Source organism: Cricetulus griseus (genome assembly GCF_003668045.3).
Source record: "Cricetulus griseus strain 17A/GY chromosome 1 unlocalized genomic scaffold, alternate assembly CriGri-PICRH-1.0 chr1_1, whole genome shotgun sequence".
Classification (NCBI taxonomy): Eukaryota; Metazoa; Chordata; class Mammalia; order Rodentia; family Cricetidae; genus Cricetulus; species Cricetulus griseus.
Genome location: NW_023276807.1, coordinates 31,351,860 through 31,378,335, shown reverse-complemented (window position 1 = coordinate 31,378,335; position 26,476 = coordinate 31,351,860). Strand labels below are relative to the sequence as shown.

General features: G+C 39.0%; 1 protein-coding gene across 5 annotated transcripts in view; it reads right to left on the bottom strand.

Moving 5' to 3' along the window:
• Positions 1-26,476, bottom strand: part of Supt3h (SPT3 homolog, SAGA and STAGA complex component) — a 342,495-nt gene that overhangs the window by 66,343 nt on the left and 249,676 nt on the right. For 4 of the 5 annotated variants that reach the window (XM_027387432.2, XM_027387433.2, XM_027387437.2 and 1 more), the window contains exons 7-11: positions 20,831-20,918; positions 16,970-17,082; positions 15,554-15,661; positions 11,537-11,704; positions 1,021-1,131 (exon numbers count right to left, since the gene is read on the bottom strand). In XM_027387432.2, coding sequence (XP_027243233.1) covers positions 1,021-1,131; positions 11,537-11,704; positions 15,554-15,661; positions 16,970-17,082; positions 20,831-20,918 — 588 coding nt within the window. The remainder of the gene's footprint in view (positions 1-1,020; positions 1,132-11,536; positions 11,705-15,553; positions 15,662-16,969; positions 17,083-20,830; positions 20,919-26,476) is intronic. The other variant, XM_027387434.2, reaches the window with a different exon arrangement.

The following is a 26,476-nucleotide window of genomic DNA, read 5'->3' as shown; positions in this document are numbered from 1 at the left end:
GTTACAAAAAGACTTCAAGAGACATTTCTAAATGTATCTTGCTGCCACATTGAGAGTTCATGTAATTCTGAGTTACTATTGGTAATATAGAATTAAAATCTTTAGGCACAAGGGGAAAAAAAGGACATGATATAATTTAGAAGAAAACATCCCAAGACTAAAAGCTAGTAAGTTGTATTCAGGTAGAAGTGTATGCTGTGTCTTACTTATTATTTATTCATTTGGTTATTAATCAGTTATTGCCTTGCATATTCTGTATGGCACAGTCAATATGAAAGTTTCTACAAAAATAATGTACAAAAATGAGTTTTACTGTTCCTTGTTTATACAAATTGAGCCTCCTTTCTGAAGGTCAAACCCTATTTGTTGGAAGCAGAGGGAGTTGGAGAAACATCCATTAACATAAATAAAAGATATAGGCAAGGGCTGTAAGATGAATGTTCAAGTAGAGCTCGCACACAAACACACTTACTCTTAAGGCTGCTGAAATATCAAGTCTTGAATTCTCCATTTAAAAACAAGCCCTGATTATAAGCTTTCAAATTATTTAAAGATGTGAAAGTCTGTCTGCAGTTGAGCCCTGTTCAAAGCCAGAACAGAAATCATTTCTTCTTCTTCCAACTCAAAGTATGTTTAGGAGAAGGACATCTGATAGAAGTGGCCGTGCCAGTCCAACCAACTCTAAATACAAAACGCTTCGAGCAACATTTGGATACATATAATTTGACAAAAAGTTTTGTAAACTTAAGCTTTGAAAAAATAGAAACTATAAGCTCCAGCAAAAAGCTTAATATGTAATTGAAAGAAAATAATATTTTGTAGAAAAAAATTTGCCCTTCCAAAAAGAGACAAAAATGACTAACTTTTATTTCCCAAGAGAATTATGCTACTTTTATACAACAAAATTACAGCCACCACAAATTGCTTTCAACAATTCCATCGCTTCTTCATTTGACCACTTGAAAATCAAGATTCTTTCAGATTATAAATATAACTTTTTATAACTCTGTTATTACGTACTGTGAATGGGGAAAGAGGGCCAATCTTGTGGCCGTAGCGTCGAATGGCTTCTCTGATGTGGCAGGGCTGGATGGCATCGCTGTGAGCCTCAACACCACAGGCCGCAGTGCTCTGGGACAGAAAAACACATAAATTGTTACTAAATCAAAAACACACAACAGAACTACAGTGTATAAAATATGAAAATAAACCTTTATAAAATGGGCCATTTTCCCCTTAGGATGCACACCACTGCCGCCATACACTACATCTAAAAAGAAAGTTCCATTAGCAAATCAAAGATGACTTTTCCATGACCCCGTCCAAGCAGACCCACCAAATGCAGTTTTTATGCCTTCCAATATTTCACCCAAGCCTGCATGTCAGGTAGGAGTGCACAGCCACTTGTGTGCCAGCAAAAAGTGTCATGGGGGCTCGTTGAAAGACCCACAGGAAGCTCTTTTCAAAAAAAAGTTTAAACATTTATTATTATAAATGTTTCTTGGGAGATTCTTGGGCTTATTTTTGAAATGACTTGAGTCATGAATTTAAAATGAGAAAATGTAAAATGGTCATATATTTGTCATATTGGGGACTGTCATAGAAGTCCATTTAATTTGATTCTTAATATTTTAGGTGTCCTGGTATAAAGTAAAATAAAAGCTTCATATTTTACCTCATGTATGAAAGGCATGTTTGAAATCACAAAAAGACAACAAGGATTTAGTGCAATGAGAGTGTGAATACAAACTCAGGAAACTATATGTACATGTATATATGTGTATATATGTATGTGTGTGATACAACTTCAAACAATTAAAATTCTCTCTGAATTGTCAGTGCATTAAAAGGCAGAGAACTGTCCTAGTCATGTCTGCAAGTTCAGCCTTGGGCCCAGCTACCTTGGGTGCAGATTGGAACCCATCTGTTACCAGTTCTGTCAATATCTCTGGGCCTCAGATATCTTTTTTTCCCCCATCTGTACATTAGGGTAATAATTCTAAGTACTTCACAGGCTGGCTGTGAAAATAAATGAATTGAAATATATAGGGCACTTAGAATTATAGTGACAGGCTATACTGGGCCAGATTATCATTTAAGGATCAAAAATGGGATGCAGAATGCACAGTAGGCACTAGATGTCAGCTCATCTACTGTACAGAATTAAGAGAAAGAACTCCTCAGTCTACATGCTAGAACCCATGCACAGTCACCCAATTGGTGTCGTTTGTTTTCTTCAGCCTATGATTACTGCAATTTTTCTGATAATTCTCACAAGTCTGACATCATGTTGACTCACACGGAATATAATTCTTTATGTAGAACCTCCATGGCTAACAGTTTGAGACGATCTCACCAAAATGAAAAACACAGCCTCTCTAACTCAGCAATTTTACATTTAGGAATTTTCCTAATGATACATTTCAAGAGTACAAAATAATATTTATAGACATACACATAAATAGTTAATACACTGCTATTTGGATTGACAACTAACTGCTTACCAGTAGGACTAGGCAAATAAATTATGATGTGGTCATTCAAAAAAGCAGAAAAGATGATACCCATTATGGACCCTTCTGGAATGATTCTCATAGTGTGATTCCTAAGATACGTTATGTAAAAAACCAACAAAGTATTCAATCACTCAGTGCTCTGTGAGGATTCAGTGAATATCTTACTAGTGCTCTCATGGGAGTTCAGTGGCTGGCAAGAAGACAAGGGTCAGAGAAAGATTTACTTTTCATTACATTCTTCCCTGGACTTTGAAAATACACTTTCAGTCTATCTACAAATGAGCCAAACAATGAAAATTCCTACCAAACAAGAATATCTGCTAATTATCTAAGCTGAAGAAAGACTTGTAAGGATTCAGGCATTATTCTGGCCTGCCCCTGTCACCTGGCAGAATGCACTCAGGCAGTATCCTCGGTCAGCCCAGGGTTCCATGAGTACTAGTCTGCACGCAAAGGACCCTTTAAAAGACAGCTCCCCGCTGCCCCGCCCACTTAGCCTCTTTTCCTGCTGTTCCCCTGGGGCAGGCAGGACTTTTCCCGTCTCCCTCTTCTCTTCTGTCCTCTCGGTGTCTCTTTACCTCTTTTCTCTTTCCTTCCCCCTTCTCTGCCCTTTCTAATTTTCTTTGCATGCTTTCTCAATTCTCAGTCCATTTCATTTCACCCTTGGAAGGAATAAATAAGAATAAAATGCAACCATCAGGTCCCAGATGTGGACAAAGCCTCTGCAGTGCGTCTGTCTTGCTCTGTGACTCACACACCTGCCTTTATACTTGATGCCTGTCAAAGAGGTGGCAGGATCCTCTCCATTTGTGGAAATGTATGCAAGTGTTGAGCTAATTTAGAATCTAAAGAGAAAATCTTCCAGTAGGAACTCAAGAAGAGGAAATAAGAAGTAGACACCAAAGTTAGTATCCTACACAGAAAATGAAGCTCTAAGCCCTTCCTAAGTACAATTTCCCTATGGTCCTCGCCTAAATTCACTGTTTTCTCCTTGAAAATTGCATTTAGTTATTTCTTAACTGAAGGCAAAGATGGGACTTCTGTTAAGTTCACCAATAGATTTGATTCTGTTTGTAGAAGGTTTTGTCCCAAACCTCTTAAGTTGGTGGGTAATGGCAATCCAATAGGACCTAGGAAGCCTGAAGTAGCAGATTATCTGGTTTGAGTCTACCTGCCCTCCCCAGATGCCTACATTGAGATCTTCATGTCCAAGAGCATTAGGAGGCAATGCAGGATGAGGATAGAGCTCCCACTCTTATTCCCATGTGAGGTTAGATGACTTTGTGCATGAAACTATATGCAGATATTCACTAACTACTGAATTCTCCAGCACCTTAACTCTGGACTCCCTAGCCTTTGGAATGTGAGAAGCAAATTTGTTGGTAAACTGCAAAACTTATAGCATTTTACTCTAGTAGCCTGAATGGACTATGACAGAATAAATTAGAAATAACCTGTGCTCATTAATTTTTTGTTTTGTTTTTTTGAGATAGGGTTTCTTTGTATTGCTTTGGAGGTTGATCTGGAACTGGCTCTGTAGACCAGGTTGGCCTCCAACTCACAGAGATCTGCCTGCCTCTGCCTCCCCGGAGCCCTTGGATTAAAGGTGTGTGCCACCAACGCTCGGCTAAGATTTACTTACTTTTATTTTATGTGTATAGGTGTTTTGCAAAGATTCAGACCTCAAAAGGTACAAATGAGAAGGGATCGTTATCAAACTCTTAATAGTCTTCAGAAGCTGCTAGGGGAAATTTTTCAACTGCAGACAATTATTGGTGTGGAAGGACATGACTTAAAGCTTTTAAAAATGGCACTTAAAGGTGACAAGGACTTAAACAGTCCACGAATATTATCCCATGAAGTGGAAAAAGAATTGCAATGGGTGGAAAGCAGAACACTGGATGCACATGTAGATCAAGGAGACCCTAATCTAGACTGTATTCTGGTCACATTACCACCCAGAGAATACCCTTCTGGGATTCTGATGCAGAGAGAAGACATTATATTGGAGTGGATATTTCTGCCACATAAACAGAATAAAAAGCTAAAGACATATATAGAAAAGATTTCTGATTTGATTCTAAAGGACAAATTAAGACTTTGTCAACTGACTGGAAAAGATCCAGCAGAAATTATAGTACCTTTAACTAATGAGGACATTTCCTCCTTATGGAAAGATAATGAATACTGGCAGATAGCACTTACTGACTTTTTGGGAACAATTAACAACAACTATTCCAAAACTGACAGAATTAAATTCATAAAAAAGAAAGTCTGGATCCTTCCACGTATTGTAAGACAAACTCCTATTTCTGGAGTTCTTACCTTCTACACTGATGCCAACAAATCAGGTAAGGCAGGTTATAAATCAGGAGAGGTAAGTAAAGTGGTTCAAAGTTCATATACATCTGTACAGAAGGCAGAATTATATGCAATTCTGATGCTACTTATGGATTTTATAGAGCCTCTTAATATAGTTACTGAGTCTCAATATGCAGAGAGAGTCATCTTACACATTTGAGACTGCACAATTCTTTACCAACAATACAGAATTAACTTCACTGTTTATACAATTACAGGAAATGATCAGAAACAGAATTAATCCTATATATATTACACAGATCCCATACGGGTCTGCCAAACCCACTAGCACAAGGCAATGATGAGATTGATCGTTTATTAATAGGAAGTGTGCTAGAAGCCTCAGAATTTCATAAGAAACATCATAAATAGCAAAGCTTTGAAAAAGGACGTCTCCATCATTTGGCAACAAGCCAAGGAGATAGTGAGAAATTGTCCTACCTGTTCCTTTTTTAATCAAGCTCCATTGCCAACAGGCTGTAATCCTAAGGACATTCAGAGAAATGAGGTTTGGCAGATGGATGTCTTTCACTTTGCAGAATTTGGAAATTTGAAATATGTGCATCATACTATAGGCACATTTTCAGGGTTCCAATGGGCTACTGCTCTTAGCTCTGAAAAGGCCGTTTCTGTTACTACACATCTGACAATGCTCCAGCATATGTCTCTACTAAATTGGAACAGTTTTTCAAATATTATAACATAAATCATGTAACTGGTATACCACACAATCCTACAGGACAAGCAGTGGTAGAGAGACCCAATAGAACACTGAAAGAAATGCTCCACAAACAGGCTGAGGTAACAAAACCCCCCAAACATAGTTTACATAATATGTTATTAACACTAAACTTTCTTAATGGTAATGAGAAAGGACAAACAGCTGCAGAAAGACACTGGACTATGGAAAACAAAACAAAACAAAACAAAACAAAACTGCTAAACTGAATCAGCCAGTATACTTCAAAGATGTACTGACCTCTGCATGGAAACCCCGGCATGTGTTACGTTGGGGAAGGGGTTCGCCTTTGTTTCCACAGGAGAAGGAAAAATTTGGATACCATCAAAGTTAATCAAGATTTGAATCGAAAAAGAAAAACCTCTCAATGAGGAAGAATGACAGGTAACACAAGGTATATTTCATAAACTGAATAGAAACCTCCCAAAGGAAAGGGAAGTGTTTTGCCTTTATGTTCACAGTAAAACTCATCTCCAGAAGGCAAAGGACACTGCATGGGTAGATACTTAAGAAGAGAAGGTAGCTATAACCACCAAACAAAAGGAATGTGCCATATGGTTAACTTTACAGCTGTCTCTCAGCGAACTCTCTCTCTCTCTCTCTCTCTTAATTTCTTAGTCCCTATTCAATTAAACTAATGCTGGCTTTAAAGTTGGATTGGGCTTTCCTCTAAATCCAAGCACATTGTTAAAATAAACTTCTGTACTATATCAAGATGCCAATTGATGTAATACAGAATAGGAGAAAGATTAGGGACTGTTGTTTTTCCTTTCTTGGCTTTTTTCTCTCAAGGTGTACACCCTTTCATAATTCTTATCATAATCCCATGGTTGCCTTTCCCGGTATGCATACATATACAAGCAAACATTTCTCTGCTAACATTTATGTTTGAGTCCCGCACAGCCAATGAAGACCTGCCTGACAGCAATCTCTGGACGCTTCGGAAAGAAAATGGGCCACACCTCCTCGAGTACACTGGATCCAACTTGCTTTGTTTCAACTGACACTCTGGCCAGAACTTCGGGTACTGACTTCAATCAACACAAGAACTTCAATCAAGATAAGGACTTCAACCTGGACCTTCAATCAAGCATCTCCTACCAGACATGGACTGGATATAAACCATTCAGGACTTTCATTACACTAACATTTCTTCCCGCAGGACCCCACGAGGCTGTCGTCATCCCAGTTGAATAGAAGTAGCATGAAGAATACTACGCCCCCTTTCCCTACTGTTGACACTTAGTTAGGGATAGTTTCCTATTGTTTAAGGTTGGTTTTGGAAGGAGGTGTTCAAGTTTGGACATCTCTTTCAGATGACTTTAAGGTTTAGTTTGAATAGTTATAGTTAAGATGTGACATTAGTAGATTATTATAACTTCTTGTAATTTGCCCATATGGTTGTTAATGATAGATAATTTACACTGTTAAGTTTTAATCCTCTTTTAGACTAAAAGGGGAATTGTAGGGAAAATGTTAACCACGCCCTCTTGGGGGCTGGCACAGGTGACGCAGACCATGCACACTGAGGTGTGGTCAGAGCGACTTAGCAAGACCTTAAATATGAGAGTCGCCTGCATGTGGCTCTCTCTATTCCCTAACCTGCCTGGGTGTATAAGACTGACTCTGTCTCGTGAGTACTTTCCCAATAAAACATCTGCTCATCAAACTTGCCCTGACTCCCTTGCGGTACTCATTAACTGGGCCCCACAAGATCTATATTTTCTTGGTTTGTCCACTGAGTTCATTGGAAGAGAGATTTGTAATTTAAAAGTTTATATTCCTAATAATTTTCATTTCAACAAATACCTTATACCCATATCTGGTTTCTTAACAAGGTGCTTAGAATCTGTTCAAATTAAAGGGATAGTCCATATTTAGAAATATTAACTGAGTAGTGATTTTAGTATTTTCTAATCTTTAAAGTTGTTTAGGAAAAATTAACACTAAAGGTATTTGTTCTCTGTTTCCAAGAATTGTGTATATATCTCAAACACATGAGAAGTGTTAGATTTTTTTCTATTCTCATTATCTACACATTTTAGGTATTGTTAAGTTTTCAAAAGTAAAATCAACATATTTTGATAGAATATAGGGTCCTGTTGCCCACAGAGCATTAGCAGACGTGTCCATGCTCAACAACGGTTGTTGCCCTTCTTTCGGGGATTTGGTAAAGTCCACATGCCAGTTCCTCCTCTTCTTGGCTGCATTCATACTCTGTGTATTTTTTCATGTCATGCTTCTTCATCCGGGGACTGATGCCAAACACTGGATACTCAAGCAGCAGACGGAGCCCCCCACATCCCTGAATTGACTCTTGCCTCTTTGTTGTTCTTTGTTAGTTACCACTGCACAAAATCTCTTAGCAGTTTGAACTCTCAACTGTGGTAGACCAAAATTATTACTACCCAGAAACCGGCTGACCCTGGATCTCGACCATGTCTATGCCCGTTCTGATTCTCCTTCTAAGATGGAAAAGTCTGGACAAGGTAAAGAGTGTCCTATTGTTTCTCAGTCTTGCTCTTACTCAGAATAACTCAGGGTTTCAGGGACCTTGAATCTCAGACAACTGTTTCTTATTGTCTCTCTATTTACAATGGTGGATTAGATCTTATGCTAAGTTTGAAAACTTTCCAAGGAAAGAGCCATTGTGAAAACTTAGCATCCATGTACCCACGCACCAATCATGTCATCTGTCACGTGGACAAGGAGTGCTTTTCCCGCTGCTGTGCAAAACTCTCAGGCCTCACCCTCTGAGATTTGAGGCCAAAGCACAACATACACAGCATAATTTTCTCATCTCAGGGGTTTAGGAAGATAGTCACTGTGAGAATAATAGTCCTATATAACTAGGAAAAGTTAATCTTTAATTACAGATATGGAAACTGGAAGTCAATTAAGGAAAAGATAAAAAGGATTTACTGAATTTAAAATTTCAACTTTTTTTTTTTTTTTTTGTTTTTTGAGACAGAGTTCCTCTATGTAACAGCCCTAGCTGTTTTGGAACTCTGTAGACCAGGATGGCCTAGAAATCACAGAGACCCTTTTACCTCTGCCTCCCAAGTGGTGGGATTAATGGCATATGCCACTATGCTCATCCACAAAAAATTCAAATATTTTAAATATCATCTGTTCTTAACTTTTCCAATTTTACCCCATTCAATAAATAGGAGTAAAAATAATGAATAAGCCACAGAGATAACTAAATATCACATTTTTTTGTTTCTAGTACACAAAGCTTGGAGTATACGTTGGAGGCTTAATTATTTTATTTGTATTTTATCCACTTTTTTTTTTTTTACTGAAATGACACTATATGTTTTTATCACATGAGACAATATAGTGAAATATATACATATTATGGGAATGTTAAATGTAGCTTAAACAAATATGTTGTTTCACTATCATTAATTATTATTATTATATTTTTGGTGATCATGTAACTTTCACATTTTATATTATTGAAGAATCTTAGCCAATCTGCTGTACAAATTGTGTCATAAAATTTATATAGTTCCATATCCCTGTGAGACTATATTATTCTTTCTGTGTAATGAATTGTACAATTATGTCACCATAACTGCAGTTTTCAGTGGGAAAATGACAATATACACAAGTGGCTGTCTATAGAAAATTGTGTATGGATATATGGAGAGAAATAATTAATGATCTCAGAATGGAAAATTATTAATTCTGGTACAAATAATTTCTGATTTAGGAGAAATCAGATATAGAGTGGAAAACCTTAACTGTGAAATACCCCAAACTTAATATTTTCAATAAGATAAAGAAAGAAGTGTTTAAATATTCAAGTGAAAAATTCCTAGAATTTCCATAATGTATGAAGAATTATCTCATACATATTCAATTATGAAGTTAATTACAAATCCTTTCTACACACTTTGAAAAGTAAGCAGAGAAGTGTGCAGCATGTGAAAACAATGATATACATATGTTGATTTAAAATGTAAAACAATGGATGCCAGAAAACAGTGGAATGACATAGTTTAAATATTGAAAGACAAAACTATCAGCCTAGAATTCCATATTGAAATATCTTTCAGGAATAAAAGAACAGGTATTTTGGGAAAAATGGAAACTAAAAACAAACCATCACTAGCAACTTGCACTTTAATCTGTGTTAAATCAGGTGGAGAAATAATAAGACTGAGAAGTAACCCTACCTGGATTAATGCTTTACTGTAAAGTTACAATAATCAAGCCAGGCAAATACTGCAAATCCCACAGATAAGTCAGTGAAACAGTTGGAAGCTCTGACAAAAATTCCCTTTAGATATGCAGTCATCTGACTTGTCACAAAGCTGCTATAGTTCTGCAGTGACTAGAAATCCATGTATAAAAACTGAGTGTGTTGGGGATGGAGAGATTGCCTAGTAGTTAGAGCACTAGATGTTCTTCTAGGGGACTCAGGTTGGATTCTCAGTACCCACATGGCACCTCACAAAGGTCTGTAGTTCCAGTTCTTAGGGACCCATCACCCTATTCTAGCCCTGGAGGACACTGCATGCATTTGACACACAGACATACATGGGGACAAAACCCACATATGCATAATTAAAAAAAAGAAACCATGAATGTGGCTTCAGCTTATACAATATATTGTATAAATTACTTTGCTTACACTGAACTACGTGTAAAACTAAAACCATAAAGCCTACAGAAGGAAGAGAGACTATCATCATGCCCTGGACGCAGGAAAAGGATAAATTAGACTTCATCAGAAATTCAACTTATGTTCCTTAAAACACACTATTAAGGGGAAAGTGTAGTGGTGCATACCTGTCATTTCAGCACTCGAGAGGCTGAGGCAGGAGGATTATGAGGCCAGTATGGGCTATAAAGTTAAACCCTGTCTTTAAAAAGATACCATTAAGCCCATCAACAGGTATGTCACAAACTGTGAGATAGTGATTGTAAAGCAGTATTCGGCAACAGACCTTTACCTGGGATGCATACCAAACTCTTACAAAATTCCTCACCAGTGAACATTCATTAGAATGGCTAAAGTAAAGCCAGTGATAACAATGGGCAGAGAGAGGTCAGGAAAGGCCAGGGGAGGGAGGGGAAGAGAGAGAGGAACTGCAGGACAGGTAAAGGGATGATCAGATGGATATAATAAATATTGGCATAGTAAAATGTCAACTGCATTGATAGACTGGCAAGTGCATGTCAATTAAGATTATAGGATTCTCTTAACTTCTCCTTTTATAAAAGAAAAGTATCAGTGTCTTGTTTATGCCTGCTGTTGGAACACAAGAATGGAGGTGTGAGAGTAGATTTTGGAGTGCTTGTAAGAAAACTCCAAGACACGAGTCTTGTGACCTCCATTTCTTTAAAAATATTAAATTACCTCTGGATTATGCTTCTGTGCCCTCCCAGGCCTAGTGGATTGGAGGGGTTTAATTCAGATTATTCACTACATCTGGTCATTGTTGTTTGTTTATTTGCCGTGATGGAAAACATGTTTTACCGTGTGTGGCTTGCCCACCACATGCAGCTTGCCCTGTGATTGTACAGTTCACTCATGTGTCTCCTCTTAACCCTCAGATATAAAGTGTCTGATGCTTTGAATAAAGCTGGCTATTGCATGAGACTTTATAAATTCCACTCTATGTATGGGCCCCATTCTCCCAGGTTCCACAAAAGTTGTTTCAAGTCTGACTAGATGGCATTGACTGTGTGCACCTATAAGCTGGCTGCTTCTTAGGCTTTGAGCTGTGAAACACACACACACACACACACACACACACACACACACACACACACACACACACACACACACACACACCTCTTAAAAACAAAAACAAAAACCCAAAATCATTTCTCTCCCCTCTATCAAAACAGAAAGGGAAAAACCAAAACCAAAGCACAAAAACAAACAACAACAAAATCCACTGACCTTTTTCCTCTTTCTCTGTTTGCTTTTAGTAGAGTCTTGTCCTGTACTCCCATTCCCCAAGGACCCAGATGTGGCTCTCGAGGAATGCTGTGATCCAGAAGAGGGAGCTGTTGGTGTAGGAGGCGGTGTGTTCTCAGGAGAGTCTGGGCAGGACTTCAAACAGGCCCCCTGCATAGACACAAGGCTTTGAAATGAACTGACCAGACCTCCTAGCAATACATTATCTTTCCTGCTTTTGCATTTAATACTAATTATAGTTTAAAATTTTCCTATCTGTTCCATAGAAACGGATGTCTTTCCCCTAAAGTTCTAGTCATGATAATTTTTAATCTAATTAATCAGACAAAAATTTTTACATTCACTGCTTCTAAAAAATCTGTTAACTTTGTCGGAGACCATGGGATTTTTGCTTGTATTTTAACTTTACAAGTCTCCAAGGGAATCTCTAAACTCTCCCCAAGCTAGATGGCTTTAGACATAGTATGCCACCCCATAGTTCAAAATTTTCATTTTAGGATCACTGAGTCTTCCCATCTATCCTATATGCAATGTCCTCTCTCCTTCCTAAATCTACTCTATTTATTTGGACTATAAGCCTGTTATTTATTTTATCTCAAATATTTGAAGAACTGTATTTCCATGTTCAATTACTCTAACTTCTTTGAGCCAGTTATTGCAGACAAAATCCCCTTCTTAACTCCCTTCACACACACTCACTAGGTGAATGACATCCTATAGGATGGTGTTAGGAAGCAGAGGTTCCTGCAATCACAGATAAATGCCTGGGCAGCTGGGTATGGCCTGGCCCTACAGATAGGGTAGAGAACACCTAGGCTATTAACCACTTCTGGCCTTCTGAGAAGAAAACAGGTTGTGCATCTCTTCTTTTGAAGAGACAACATTGTGTCTTCAGAATTCCTGGTTTCCCAAGTGCTTATTTGTGAACGCAAGGACCTCTGTGCTCTCAACAGGGTGGTGCCTAAATGCCAGAAGAAAACCTTTTCTTGTCATATACTAATACTGGCTTCTAAGAAATTTACAGGAAAGCTCTCTAAGTCATTTTCCTATATAGTCTTATCCAGCCTTTCCTCATTCTATTAGTCACACTAACCACGCATTCCATAGATCAACCATTCTCTATAATATAGTAAAATAAATGATGGATTTTGCAGGGCCCTTGCTGAAGTTCTGGTACTGTTCTCAACAGTATTTCCTTGATCAGACTGTCTGGAGACACCACCAAACAAGAAACAGTAAAGCTAATATTGGTTGAGTATACTTTGCCCAAAATGCTTAGGATCAGTTTTGTTTTAGATTTTAGAGTTTTTAAAAAAATATTTCAGAATATCTGTGTAGCTCCAAGGGATCATACTCACACATGTGTAAACCATATGCTGAAAAAAGAAAATGTAACTATTTCCACTGCTATTACATCTGCTGGTCTAGCATCAGGAACCAGCTCGCTTCCTGCTGCGTTTAGTGTTTAAGGATGATGTCCCCTCAGATAAGATGAACCCAATCAATCTGGTGACTGATTACAATGCATTGGCACTGATACCAGGATCTCCTAAAGACATCTCTTTGAATTTATCAACCTTCAGCTGAGATCCTGATAATTCTTTGATAATTCTCAGTAGTCTGTAACAATATACAATCCCAGGCTTTAAAACTGTTTTAAAAGTGGAACCTCTTGTTAATTCTCTTTAATGAGTTTTTAATTACCTACTTCCATCCCTTGCACAATTGTTCTTTTGCTGCCTCTGAGGCCCAGAATGTCCTTTCTTACCAGTTTCCTCTTACCAGTTTCCATACCTTCAACATTTTGATGTCCACATGCATGCACACACATGCGATTTATTTTAATTCTCTAGGTGGCTCATTTGGAAGTCAGTATAATATACTAGGCTTGGCTTCTGTGCTTGTTCATGGATTTGCTTGTTTGTTTTTACAAATCATTCAATCTCCCTTAACCCTGCTACTGTCATTCTCCAGATGCACCTCTGGTCCATATTTGGCACAATCCTTCATGTTGGCTGCTGATTTGCAATGCTGATGAGTGAGAATTCTGCCTTAGCATGGAATTATCTCTGTGTTTTATCAGATAATAAAGGACAGGAAGGGAGACAGTCTCTATGAATGTCTACTTTGACTACCAGTCACAGGGGAGGGTGGGTGGATGTCAGGCCAGGAAAAAGCTTGAGGCTGACACTGACAGTCTGTCAGGATGCTCTCTGAGACTCCATGCTCCCACTCCCCAGATTGCTCAGAAACCCAGTACACATAGGACATTTTTTTCAACTGCTTTTTAGCTGGGAAAAGCGCCTGTGGTTGTTGAGTAGTTGCCCAGGGTGGCTCGGCCACCCTGGAGAACCAAGACAGAGGGATGGGGATGTTGGGGTGTTTTCAGAGACTTGCAAGCAATCACTTGAATGGTGAGGGAAAACTAGGTTGTTATGTTCACAGTAAATTTCCTCAATTAGAAATGTTACAACAAATTTGTCTGATGTTAATGGAAAGCACACTATACACATTCTTATAAAGCATCAAAGACATTGCAAAGGGCGCTCTTTGACATCATAATTGGGGTTTAAAACATAAAGAAAATAAAGAGTGTTTAATCAACTAAGTAAGCTTTAGGAAGTTTTAAAGCATGGTGACTGATAATGATGTATGACCTTTTTAATGGGCATAAACATTTCAATCCCTACTTGGATTTCAAGCCAATCTGATTCTCCAAGGGCTACGAAAAGAAGTTGAGTTGACTTCTGGCTTGTTTCTAAGATGCTATATCAGCAGATATCACAAGTACAGGTCCTAAGCATTGTAACTAAGTATACACAACTTGGGGTCCATGGTGAGTAATAGAACAGACTAATAGAATGGCTTCAGGGGTCTATGAGCAGCTCAACATTACACTAAAAATGTGTACCCAGAAAGAGATTTATAGTTTTTTTTTCAGACATTCAAAAAACGTCCTTGGCATAAAGCAAATCACATTTGTATCTTAGAAGTGATTTGTGTTACCATCTTCATCCATGGATAGTAACAGGAAGTAGACGTGTGCTATTAAGTGGGCTTTGCTGTGTTCAGGTTATACATTCCAGCCAACTTGATCTAAACTCACTTCATAAGTACACATGCAGATGTGAACCTAATCTGTCTTCTTTCCTCTCTAGGGTTATTAGTATGAATGATATGATACTGCTGCTTTTGTTATTAAGAAACTCAAATATTGACAAATGTATTCAACATGTTCTGTTTCTTCTCTGGCTTTCAGGCACATTGCTCTACTAGAGAATATTTTAGAAACTGAAAGTGGTACAAAAGGTTACACATGCAGAGACTTCCCAGTCCCTATAGAAAAGGCCCTAGCAGCACAAACCTGATCAGAAAAGAGGTGCCAATATTCAAACTGAAGATAAATTATTGTTGAGATAAATCAGTGAATGATATGAGAGGTTATGAGTAACTGTTAGGAATTGTTACATGATAATAATACCTGCCTGCCCCAGCTCACTTGGGGTCTCTAGATTTCTTGCATGCTAAGCAATAATTGTACCACTGTTCTATAGCCAAACCCCAACTCTTATCATTTGAGCTACAAATAGCTTTCTCTACTATCATGTAACTATACAGACTAGTTATTCACTTCACATGTCTCAAAGTAAGACAGGATCTGCAACCAACTGTCACTGAAGGGCTAGGAAAGACAAGTATTCTTTTAAAAAGAATTCATTTTTTAATTTATTAAATTTAATTATTTAATTTAATTTATTCTTTAAAGAAAAATGGTATTCTTTAAAAAAATGGGGTCCAAGGGTAAAAAGAGTTATCATATCAAGTGGATCATCAGGGCTTGGCACAGTAAATGCTCCATCATCATTTGCGGAAATGGTCACTGTATTAAGATTCTCTGAGTAAAGGCTATGTATTCTATACAATATTTTCCAAACAAGAACTAATGTAAACATGGAACAAATACACAGCTGTGTTCTCCTCAGACTTTCTGATACTCACCTCAGCAGAGTTGTGATACTGAATGAAGGTTGCAGAAATGGCATGGCTGAAGGGGTCCCCTGCCTTGGATACCATATCCTGTCTTACAAGAAGAGCCAGATCCACTAACTGAAGAACAGAGTAACAAATACAAAGTGACAAAGTTGGAAAGAATCATAATGCCACAGAAGAGGCAATCAGTAATACACTCAGAGGTTATTGATACTAATACTGTCTGCCATCCATTTTGGACATGAACACAGTCTCTCATTGACTGGTGATGGGACCAATTTACAATCACAAATGGCATGTTTGATTTTCTAAGGGAGTAACTTTCAAACTTCATTTTGTTATCAACAGTGGAACATTTTAAACAGGGATTTCTGGACTGTGAGTCCTGGGATCCCAGGCTACTCTAGGAGTTTCCATTCTCAAAATGGGCTAACAAGAGGCTGACTCTGTGGCCTAGAGACCATACCTAGGGGAGACCACACCTGGAGAGTCATGATCCTACACCCCCATATCCCCAGAGATAAAAGGGGCCACAGACTTTGGCGGCCACTTGTTAAAAAATCAGAAACATACTATTTAAAAAGTCTGTTGAGGAGCCAGGCGTTGGTGTAGCACGCCTTTAATCCTAGCACTCAGGAGGCAGAGGCAGGTGCATCTCTGTGAGTTCAAGGCCAGCCTGGTCTACAGAGTGAGTGCCAGGATAGGCTCCAAGGCTACACAGAGAAACCCTGTCTCCAAAAAAAAAAAAAAAAAAAAAAAAGGAAAAAGAAAGAAAGAAAGAAAGAAAGAGAGAGAAAAAAAGTCTGTTGAGGACGTAAGTCTTCAACATCGAGAAAAAGTGGGCATTCCATATATAGTTAGGATAAAATTGAAGGAACAGACATTTTTATTAACTCATCAAAAATTTCATATATGCCAACAAAGTATTCAGCTAGGATTCACTCCCAACTCTTCTAATTCCTCTCAGATCTACCCCCATCCTCCTCCTTTTTTGTTTTAATAACCCTAGTCCACTGTGTGCTGACTGCATACCCCTGGGAGTGGGGCCACACACTGGGGCATGGCAAACCTACCAGGGGACAACCTTAAAGAAAATTGATTCTCTCTCCCTCTAGCCATCACTGTCAAAAGCTCCTCGGGTAGGAGTGTTGCATGTCAGCTGGAAGAGAGCTGGAATGGAGACTAGATTAAGTTTGTGCATGTATAATAACAGTATTCTTAGAAAAAATAACAAAACAAAAACTTAAAGCCCTGAGAACTAGCGATACAAAGAAACATAATTTAGCTAAATTCTAGAATATGATGTGTTTCAGGAGAAAATTTATGCTCTTCTCATTCCAGCTAGAGTAGCAGATAAAGAACTGGCCATGGACCCAGGGAGGAGAGATCAGCAGGAGTAGCTGGATTGACAGTTCAGACTCTTACCTGTGCCACTGTTTCATATGCTAAATATGCCAGAATTTCCATAGCTATAACATTGGGCTTTATCTCCATACTGCCGCAGTCCAGCCAGTCTCGAAATTTGGAAGCTTTTTTGGCTATTAATTTAAAAGAAAGTGAAAAGTTTTCATTTTTAATGTGTTTTAGCCTTTGTACGACTGTCAGAAATTGGAAACACTTCTCAAAACTGCATAGAAGAAATAACAGTCATAGAAACCATGTTTGGGAAGTTCTTTTAACATCTACTTTATTTTTAGTCTCAAGAAATCTAAGTTGGAAACCCTGGTTAAGAAGCAATACAATGGTTGCGTTCCACAAATCCCTCATGCCCTTGGGTCTTGTATCTCTCTTCGGTGGGTAACATGGAACATCACACCTTCTAGTCTCTCTATGGTGGACAGCATGATACACCATATCTTTTCACCATTGTATTTCTCACAGTGCTCTAGACTATGTTACCACTGGCCAGAGTTTTAGTTATTATCAGAGAAAAGCTGATTTCTCTATGCAACTTTATTTTTACAGAAATAAAATTTTGGAAGAAAAAGCTGTGATGAAGGAATACAGAGAAACTGCATTTCCAATCCTTCTCAAAAGGTGCCTACTACTAAAATAGGCTCAAAATTGTGAACTGAGAATTAAACAAACCATTGCTGGCCCAAGAAAACCTGTACTTATGTCTTTGCTGACTATGGATATATTCTAATTCTTAGGCCTGACTCTCCAAAAACCAAACTTACTGCAACCTGCCCTTATCACCAGGAAACTGAGCTGGCCTTCAGTCTAGTCCCTTGTGTTCTGTCTGCTCTTCTATCACTCTTCTTCATTCACACCAATCCTGACCATCGGGACAAAGGTAAACGTCTTACATCATTTATGGAAGTAACCACAAATATTTCATGTATGCATAGATTTCTCAGACCACAGTTTAAGTTCTTGTTGTTAGAGAATATGCCTGAAGTTCCTGGATACTAATCGTATCATGCAGATATGGAAACAAGCAGCATACAACCTTTCATTAAATACCTGTAATTGGCTGGGTGGTGGTGCACACCTTTAATTCCAGCACTCAGGAGGTAGAGGCAGGTTGATCTCTGTGAGTTTGAGGCCAGCCTGGTCTACATAGAGAAATCCTGTTTTGAAAAACAAACAAACAAAACAAAAAAAACCCAAACAAAACTATCCATCACCAAACACTGTAATTGCCCCAGTACTAAGCAGAGTAGAACTGACATGGGGCCTTGCTTAGACATTACTAATTATCTAGTCATTTAGAGGGGAAAATGTGGATAGTAAGATTTTATCAAGTCTGTAAGGGAATCTTAAAAAACAAAAAATCCCAATTATCCTTTTGACTACTCTGGCTTTGCTGGTCTGTCAAAGTCTCCACTCAGAGCATGATGTTTGGCTCTAGTCAGAATTCTCATGCATTCCACATACAGGAGAGTTTTCTTTTACATAAATCACAGAGACATGAAGTCCTGCTATTGAAGCACATGTCCAAAGCTGTCCAAAGTGGCAGAATTATGATAATCCCCCTTAAAGCTATCTCTCTAAAGTAACCGCCTTCACAAATTGACAGGCACCATTCCATGTAACTAGCAAGCTGGAACGGCTCACAAGCTCTGTTCAGCATCTGTGGATTACTTCTCAAGTTAAAGTTAAGAGGCAGCAGTTTGGCAAGATCAATAAAATGGACCTTATCCCCACCTCCCTCTGACAGAACATTATGAAAGCAGAGGCGCAGGAGACTGCTTTGAGCAAAAGTCTTAAAGGTAAGAAAGGATCAGTGTTAGTTTTTAAGCCACATCTCCACCCTGCCACAGTGTGAGAGAATCAGCAGTGTCTCTGTAAGCACTCAAAATGTAGAAATGTAAGCACCCATTGCACTCCCAGAGAGTAAAATACTTGGTGCAAACAGACTCACCACATCTATTTCTATAACAAATTCTCAAATGATTATATATCTGTATTTTGTTTTGTTCATTTGTGTTTTTTTTGAGGCAGGGTCCCTCTGTGTAGCCCTGGCTGTCCTGGAACTCACTTTGTAGACCGGGCTAGCCTCGAACTCACAGATCTGCTTGCCTCTGCCTCCTGAGTGCTAGGATTAAAAGTGTGTACCATCACTGCACAGCAAAAATATATTTCTTTAGTGAAATTCTAGAGTCCAGTCTTTACCACTTTCTAATATCTGTCTGTGTAGGGTATGGGAGTCATGTGTACATGTGCCACAGTGTGCATGTGGATGTCATCCAGTATGCACAACACTAGTGATCCCAGGGACTGTCATGAACAGATAATTAATAAGGCACATGGCAGGTCAAGGTTCCCATGCCTTGATAATTCATTAGAAGGAGGAGACTGCAAAGAACACAGTGCCCTGCCTGCCCAGGGCTGGCTTCTGGATCTGCTGGGATGAGCCCTCTCAGCTTTGTTATTTCTGTCACAGAAAACAGGTTCTTCTACCCAGGGTTCATAATGAGGCTTCCACGGATACTATATGAGCAAATATTTTTAATGCTAAAATCCTTTCTCTCCACAGAAAAGAAAATTATGCATAATATACTGCTTAATCTGCAATTTTATCAGAAGGAGAAAATATCAAGTTTCATCTACTATAGCTTTTTGTTCTCCCTTCAACAACAGAAAAGAAGTAACAAAATCCAATTTTCAAATGAAGATGCATTACCAGACTGAGGCCATCAGTTTTAGTGTGGAGCGGCACTCCATTTCTCCTTGTGAATTCAGTTTAAAATATGATTTAAAAAATAGTCTAACTGAACTAAATGCTACTTTATGAGCTGGAGATTTATGCTTATAAAATACTTGAATGCCGTATTTAAACCCCCAAATTACCATACAAAACCCTTTCATTTGCTGAAATTGCCATGATCTGAAGTGTCATTTACTTAATGCTTCACAGATGTCTGATGCCAAGTTGTTAGTCAGATTGGAAAATATATTCTGTTAGAAAAAAATCTTCCAAAACATGTTTTCTTGTATTTTACTGATGTTTGCATGGGGCAGTGCTATTTGAAATGTGTCATTTATTTGCACTTCATGATCTAAAATGCTTTTCTCATTTTCTTTTTCCAAATCAAATACATGGTTATCGTGACCACACAATTGCTTTTCATTTAAAGACATCATTGTTTCTATAACTTCTCAGATCAGGGTCATGTGTGACTTTGTCATATTTTTAAATGGACTTTTCATTGCACTTTCTCTTTGACCTTTAGCCCAAAAACCTTAGTCATCACTGGGCTGTTGCTACACAATCTAACCCACTGTGAGGGTCTTAAGCACTTTTCAGCAACTGCTGTTCAGTGATGGGAAGGCACTGACTTTACTGCTTCACTCCTGTGGCAGGAGCACTGACTCATAATACTGGCTGGCACTTAGTGCATGCTACAGGAGAAGGTTAAGGACAAAATGAAACGCACTATTGAGATGTTACTTTGTGGAAACATGAGAGTGCATAAAGGGGGGGTTAGGGTTTAGAATTAATATTGGGAGCTTTTAAATGTCCTGACTATTAATATTCACGATGGGCCAGTACAGTCAGCAATACTACTTCAGTAAACATGACTAAGAAATTGGGAAGTGAAGTAAGAATAGTAAGAAAAAGTAACTGATCTGACTAAAGCCTGTATGAATAATTCTATGGCTTTCTGTGTATGCATATGCTCTCAAATCTCCTAACATGATTGATTGTATAACAGGAGAACATAGCAAACCTTCAGACTTCTCCAGTACAGATGCTGTTTCTGTAACAGTTCTAAAGCAGCATCATATATTGAATACATCAGTTTCTAAGGAACAATCCCTCACATATCTGTAACTTACATGTGTACTTACAGAAGCTTAGCTGTCGGCTTTCACAGAATTCTGCATATTGAGCTGAATCCATAGTTCGAGTCTGTCTTTCTGCTCTCTAATGGGGAAAAAAAGTCACAAAAAACAAGGTTTTAAAGAAAACAGACTCTTACCATACATTTCCACCATAGACACTTAGGTTTTATGTACCATGTTCCATACCTTCATCTAAAAAAGCAGTGAAGCATGGTGACAAACATATAAAATATTGCATAACCATGACAAGCAATCAGTCAGAGCTGTGCTGGGGCTGGAGCTATGCCTCCGTAGTAGAGATTATAGGGCTCTTCCTGAAGACCACAGTTTAGTTCCCAGCACCCACATCTGGTGGCTCACAACCACCTGTAACTCCAGTTCCAAAAGATCTGAGGCCCTCTTCTGGTCTCCATTGGCACTGTATTCATGTACACACACACACACACACACACACACACACACACACACACACACACATGCAGTCCTAAATGTATTTCTTTTGGAGATAAAGCTTACAGTAATTTCTGTCCCTTTGCTATTGAAGCTAAAACTCAAGGACTTAATTACTTAGCCAATACACATCTAACGATTTCTATTTATCCTATCCTTAAAAAAAAAAAAAAAAAAGCAAACTGTACAGGGAGGACAAAGCAGACATCAAAACCATTATTAACCATCATTGTCCCCCTGCTTTACAGTTGTGATGTGGCAACGCTAAAAAAGGAGTCAATGCCTGAAATCCATATATTCCCCCTCAGAACACAGTGCCAGAGCTAACAAAGTCAATCTTCTCAATTACAATGAAAATAAGGAGAAAGGTAAACACAACACAGCTCTTTAATCTGAGTCCATGGATGACTCACAGCTTGGGCTAACTGCATTCGTGGCTTGTTTGATTCAGTCCAGCAGAGGTTTGCTCCTACATTGTTTCACAGAGGTAGCACAATTATACTTCACCCATAGTTTGGTGGCAAAGGCTATGACCACTTCCGCTTTCTTGGTAAGGGGAGCAGGTTGAGATGAGGCAGCTTGGTGATTCTTGGAAGGGACATCTAACCAGCAAAGGGAAAAAAATTCCCTGAGATTTTAAATTTTTTTCTGTAGTGGAAGGACTTTCTGCAAATGTTCTTTCTCATAGCTGTGGGTGCACTCAAGAACAATGTTTCATTTATTTATTTATTTATTTTGTTTTTTTGAGACAGGGTTTCTCTGTGTAGCTTTGGAGCCTATCCTGGCACTTGCTCCGTAGACCAGGCTGGCATCGAACTCACAGAGATCCACCTGCCTCTGCCTCCCGAGTGCTGGGATTAAAGGCGTGAAGAACAATGTTTCTAATGGCCACATTACTTTTTCTTTCTTGTCTGATTTGAAATGAATAGTAGTACACCTGATATAGAAAAGACAGAAGAGCTGGAGTGAGGAAAAAGTGACCACCTACTGGGTGGGGTTCCTTGAAAGCACTGTTCTTCCCCCCCTTCTCCTTCTCTTCATCTTCTGACCCCCCCCCCCCGTCTTCCTTTCTTTACTTTCTCTCCAACCAAATATCCTGACAAACATGTGAACACAAATCCAGACTTCTCTTGATTATTTGCCTGCTTGGCTTTTGTGTCACTTAGGAGCATACACAAGTAAGTATTATATACAGGTAACATGTACACACACACACACACACACACACACACACACACACGTACACACAGACATGTGCATACCTACATGTGATTTAATCTCTCATATCTACATATTTATTCATATGTAGGAGGGTATACAGTCAACAACTTTGGGTGTTGGCCCTCAGGCATCTTCCCCCTTTAGTTTGGGACAGTATCCCTTGAACCTTCTGCACATAGTTCAGGCTGGCTTGCCCAGGAGTTTCCAGGGATTTGCCTGTTGCTGTCTCCCATCCATTCATCCTGCCCTTGCTGAAAACACTGGCACACACCACCAGGCCCAGCCTTGTACCCGGGTACTGGGGATTTGAATGAAGGTCCTCAGGCTTGCATGGCAATAATTTACCAAATGAGCTATCTCTCTAGCCACTGGCGAGCTGATATGACTCAATAAGTTTTTGTCAATAGAAAATAAAGAGCAAACAAGTAAGTGTTTAGGTTCTGAGCAAGGTCAGTGGGTTACTGATGTGTTTATTTTAAAAATCCCTGCCAGATGGTGTTTTTAATCCCAGCGCTTGGGTGACAGAGGCAGGCAAATCTCTGTGAGTTTGAGGTCATCCTGATCTACAGAGAGAGTTCCAAGACAGCCAGTTGTACACAGAAAACCCTGTCTTGGAAAAAAAATCATCACACTGATAACACTGTATCATATATATATATATATATATATATATATATATATATATATAATCATCTATATAATGAGTGTGTGTTTGTGTGTATGACTATAGTGAGAACCTCTTAGGTGTGTATGTGTGTGTGCATGTATGTGTGCTTACAGTGAGAATCTCTTAGTTTGAATGTCTAGATTCTAGAAAAATACCTGACAAATAGTAAATAAGCAATCAATATTCTGGATGAACAAAAGCTGCCATTTTATTCAACAGGGCAGGTAACGTAACTAGCTCTCAGTAACTATGACTTCCACACTATCTGTTTGCTACCCTGAAACCAGCCACCGAATTCTCCAACACAAGACTAGACAGAAAGCACTTAGACAAAGACACAACAGTCCTAAAGGAATTTCTAATACCTTTCTTCTTCTGTGTTAGGCAATCAAGATTTGGCTTTGGTATACATGCTGAGATAGATGGTGTGTCTGCAATTAGGAATTTTAGCCTTCTAAATTGAGGAAAACTTATCCTGAAAGATTAAGGTTGCAGGGTGGCAGCTTTAATTAAAAAAAGTGTGTGGCAGTTGGTAGACTTTGTCCTGCAAAGCCTACCATCAGAGGCCATTTTGAAGATGCAGACATGTGGAGGGCTTTACTTTATTACAGCTGGCTTCTTTGCTTCCTGACACCCTCACTATCCAGCGCCTCTTCCTTCTGTGCTGCTCATCTTAGTTTTTCCCAATTCCTTTAGCATCTAAGCAGCACCCTTTGATCTGAGCAGCATCAGGAAGCTGGCCCTAGGGTTCTCACAGGAAACTATCCACCAGTGCCTAGCACACAGGAAACACTCAATGCCAGGTGCTGACTGCAGTAAAGATTTATTGTCATGGAGTGTTAACAGCTACTGGCAGCTTACAGTGTATCTGTTCAAGCCTCTTCATTTTAAAGATAAGGAAACTGAGGTTAGGAGAGATGCCATTTGCCAGAAGCCTGTGTATTTGTATTACCAAAGATTTTTCTAGACTACACTACAGGTTTGTATTCCAGTGTCCTTGTGGGATGGTCTATAACCAGGAATTTTAAGAATTACGACCAAATCGTATGAATTCCAGACAGGGTCAGCAGATTTTAAAATGAAGTTCTACTTAAAAGAATCAAGAGACTGTCCATATATTAAATAACAATGGTTCTTGTTTTCTGTGATGCCCTAATTCTACTTCCCCCTGCTTCCCTTTGGATGGCCATGCATTCTACAGTGTACACTGATAGACCTTTTCTAATCTGGGTACCGAAGAACTGTCTGGGAAAAATTGCAGCTGAATACAACAGCATGTCATGATGACAATGTCTCCTCTACACAAAGAACACAACCTCTGAGATGACACAGCTACAAGTTAACTTTGGCATATGTGTTTCACAGAAAGTGACCTGTGTGCACTGACTATGAGAACCACGGCAGGAAGTGTATTCCCTTCATGTTCTGGTTTCTTCCAAACAAAGTGTCAAGCTGCAAGCCTAATTTTAAAATCGTGTCTCTAAAAGGGAGTTCTCAAGTTTAACTGATCATACAATATGGTCACAAAACTGGAATTTTAAAAAAGCCTGTATTGCCCAGGTATGCTCATACATGCCTGTGATCCAAGTGCTTGTGAGGCTGAGGCAGGAGGATCACAAATTTGAATACAGTAAGATCGTCTCTCAAAGAACTAAGCAAGTAAGCAACTACCCACTCCTCACCAAAGCTTCATGTTTTTAGAGTATTAGAAGCAAAAATCCCCAGAAGTGAGAATGGATGAACAACGGTTGTTGGCTCATGGGTGGTCTCAGTGACACAATGCTCTTTTTAGCTCAGACAGCCACATGAACACATGGTCATCTGCAGATGACTCAGGCTATGTATTCTCAAGGCCAGTTCCTCATATGACCTGATTTCCTTGGGTATCAAACAACACTGATCTCCAACATTCAGAAAAATATACAACACACCCACTTTTCCTCCTATTAAAGCTTTTGGTATTCTTATACAACAAAATAAGAGCCTATTTGGAAAGCACTGTCTTTGAAGCTTTTATTGCTAGAGTATTCTAAGCACCACACACACACACACACACACACACACACACACACACACACACACACACACACACACACTGTCTCTGTCTCTCCCTCCCTCCCTCTCAAGGTAAGAGGGAATGGTTATGTTACAAGCCACCCATTTCACCACTAAGAAGTTTTAGCCTGTCCTAGTTATTGTATAATGAACTGTGAAGGCAGATTCCCATGCCAGATGGGGTCATTTTCTGGAACCTACCTAAATAAAAACAGGAAAGCAAATATCTGTATCCAAGCAGTACTATGCAGAATTATTTTTTTCAGTATCTTGAACTGTGCCTTTGAAAAGCACCTTGGGCAGCAACAGTCACTGCTGGCCACAGCCTACAGCATCTGTGTGACTTATGCAGCACACAGCTCCCTTCACGTTCCCACAAGCTTTCACTGAAGCATGCTCAAAGGTTACAGAAGCTATGTGCTGGCATATGCTTCTCCTGGAAGCATCTCAACACACATGACGTCTATTTTTCTTGAGTAACTCAGAATCACTCAGAATCACAGAACATAGCTTTAAAACCCAAATAAAAATTTATCTGTTGTCGTTTCTATCCCCAAAAGATACATTTTTTTAAAAATGCTTATTTTGGTTACTCTCAGAATTTTCACAATTAAAGTGAAGATCCTTCTGAATGGAAAAGTATTATGTTCTTGGTACTCTCCCTTACACAGGATCAGAACCAGATGACAAAATTGAAAACCTCAACTGGAGTGGCTGGTGGCAGCACTCAACACGGCAAAACTTGGGACAATCTGTGTGCTCACTGTATATGTGCAGAAGGACACAGCAGTTAAGCACACCCAATACTGAAGAAACCCCTCTTACATTTGTTTGTAAGGTAATGTCTGACAGGCAGGCATGTTTATCTCAGGAGCTGCAGGGAAACCTCAGAACTCTAGTACATGCGTGTACTCTCATGCATGTGTGTTCGCACACACATGTATGCACACACATGCATACACGCATTCTGCCTACTGAGTCAGCTTGTAATTGAGTAGGTTACCTACCATATCACGAGAGACGCCCTTAAAACACATGGCAAGAGTTCCCTTTTCATTTCACGGAACACTCATTTTTTTCTGCAACAGATGGCTGATTCCATCCACAGGTCTTTTCTCTCACAGCCTATTGTGGGAACAACTACTTTTATATAAGACATAAAGAAAAGGAAAAGGCTCTGGTATAGAGAGTGCCCTGGCCTATGGAAAGACTCTCCTTTGTCCACAGTTCACAGCTCTGCCTCCTAA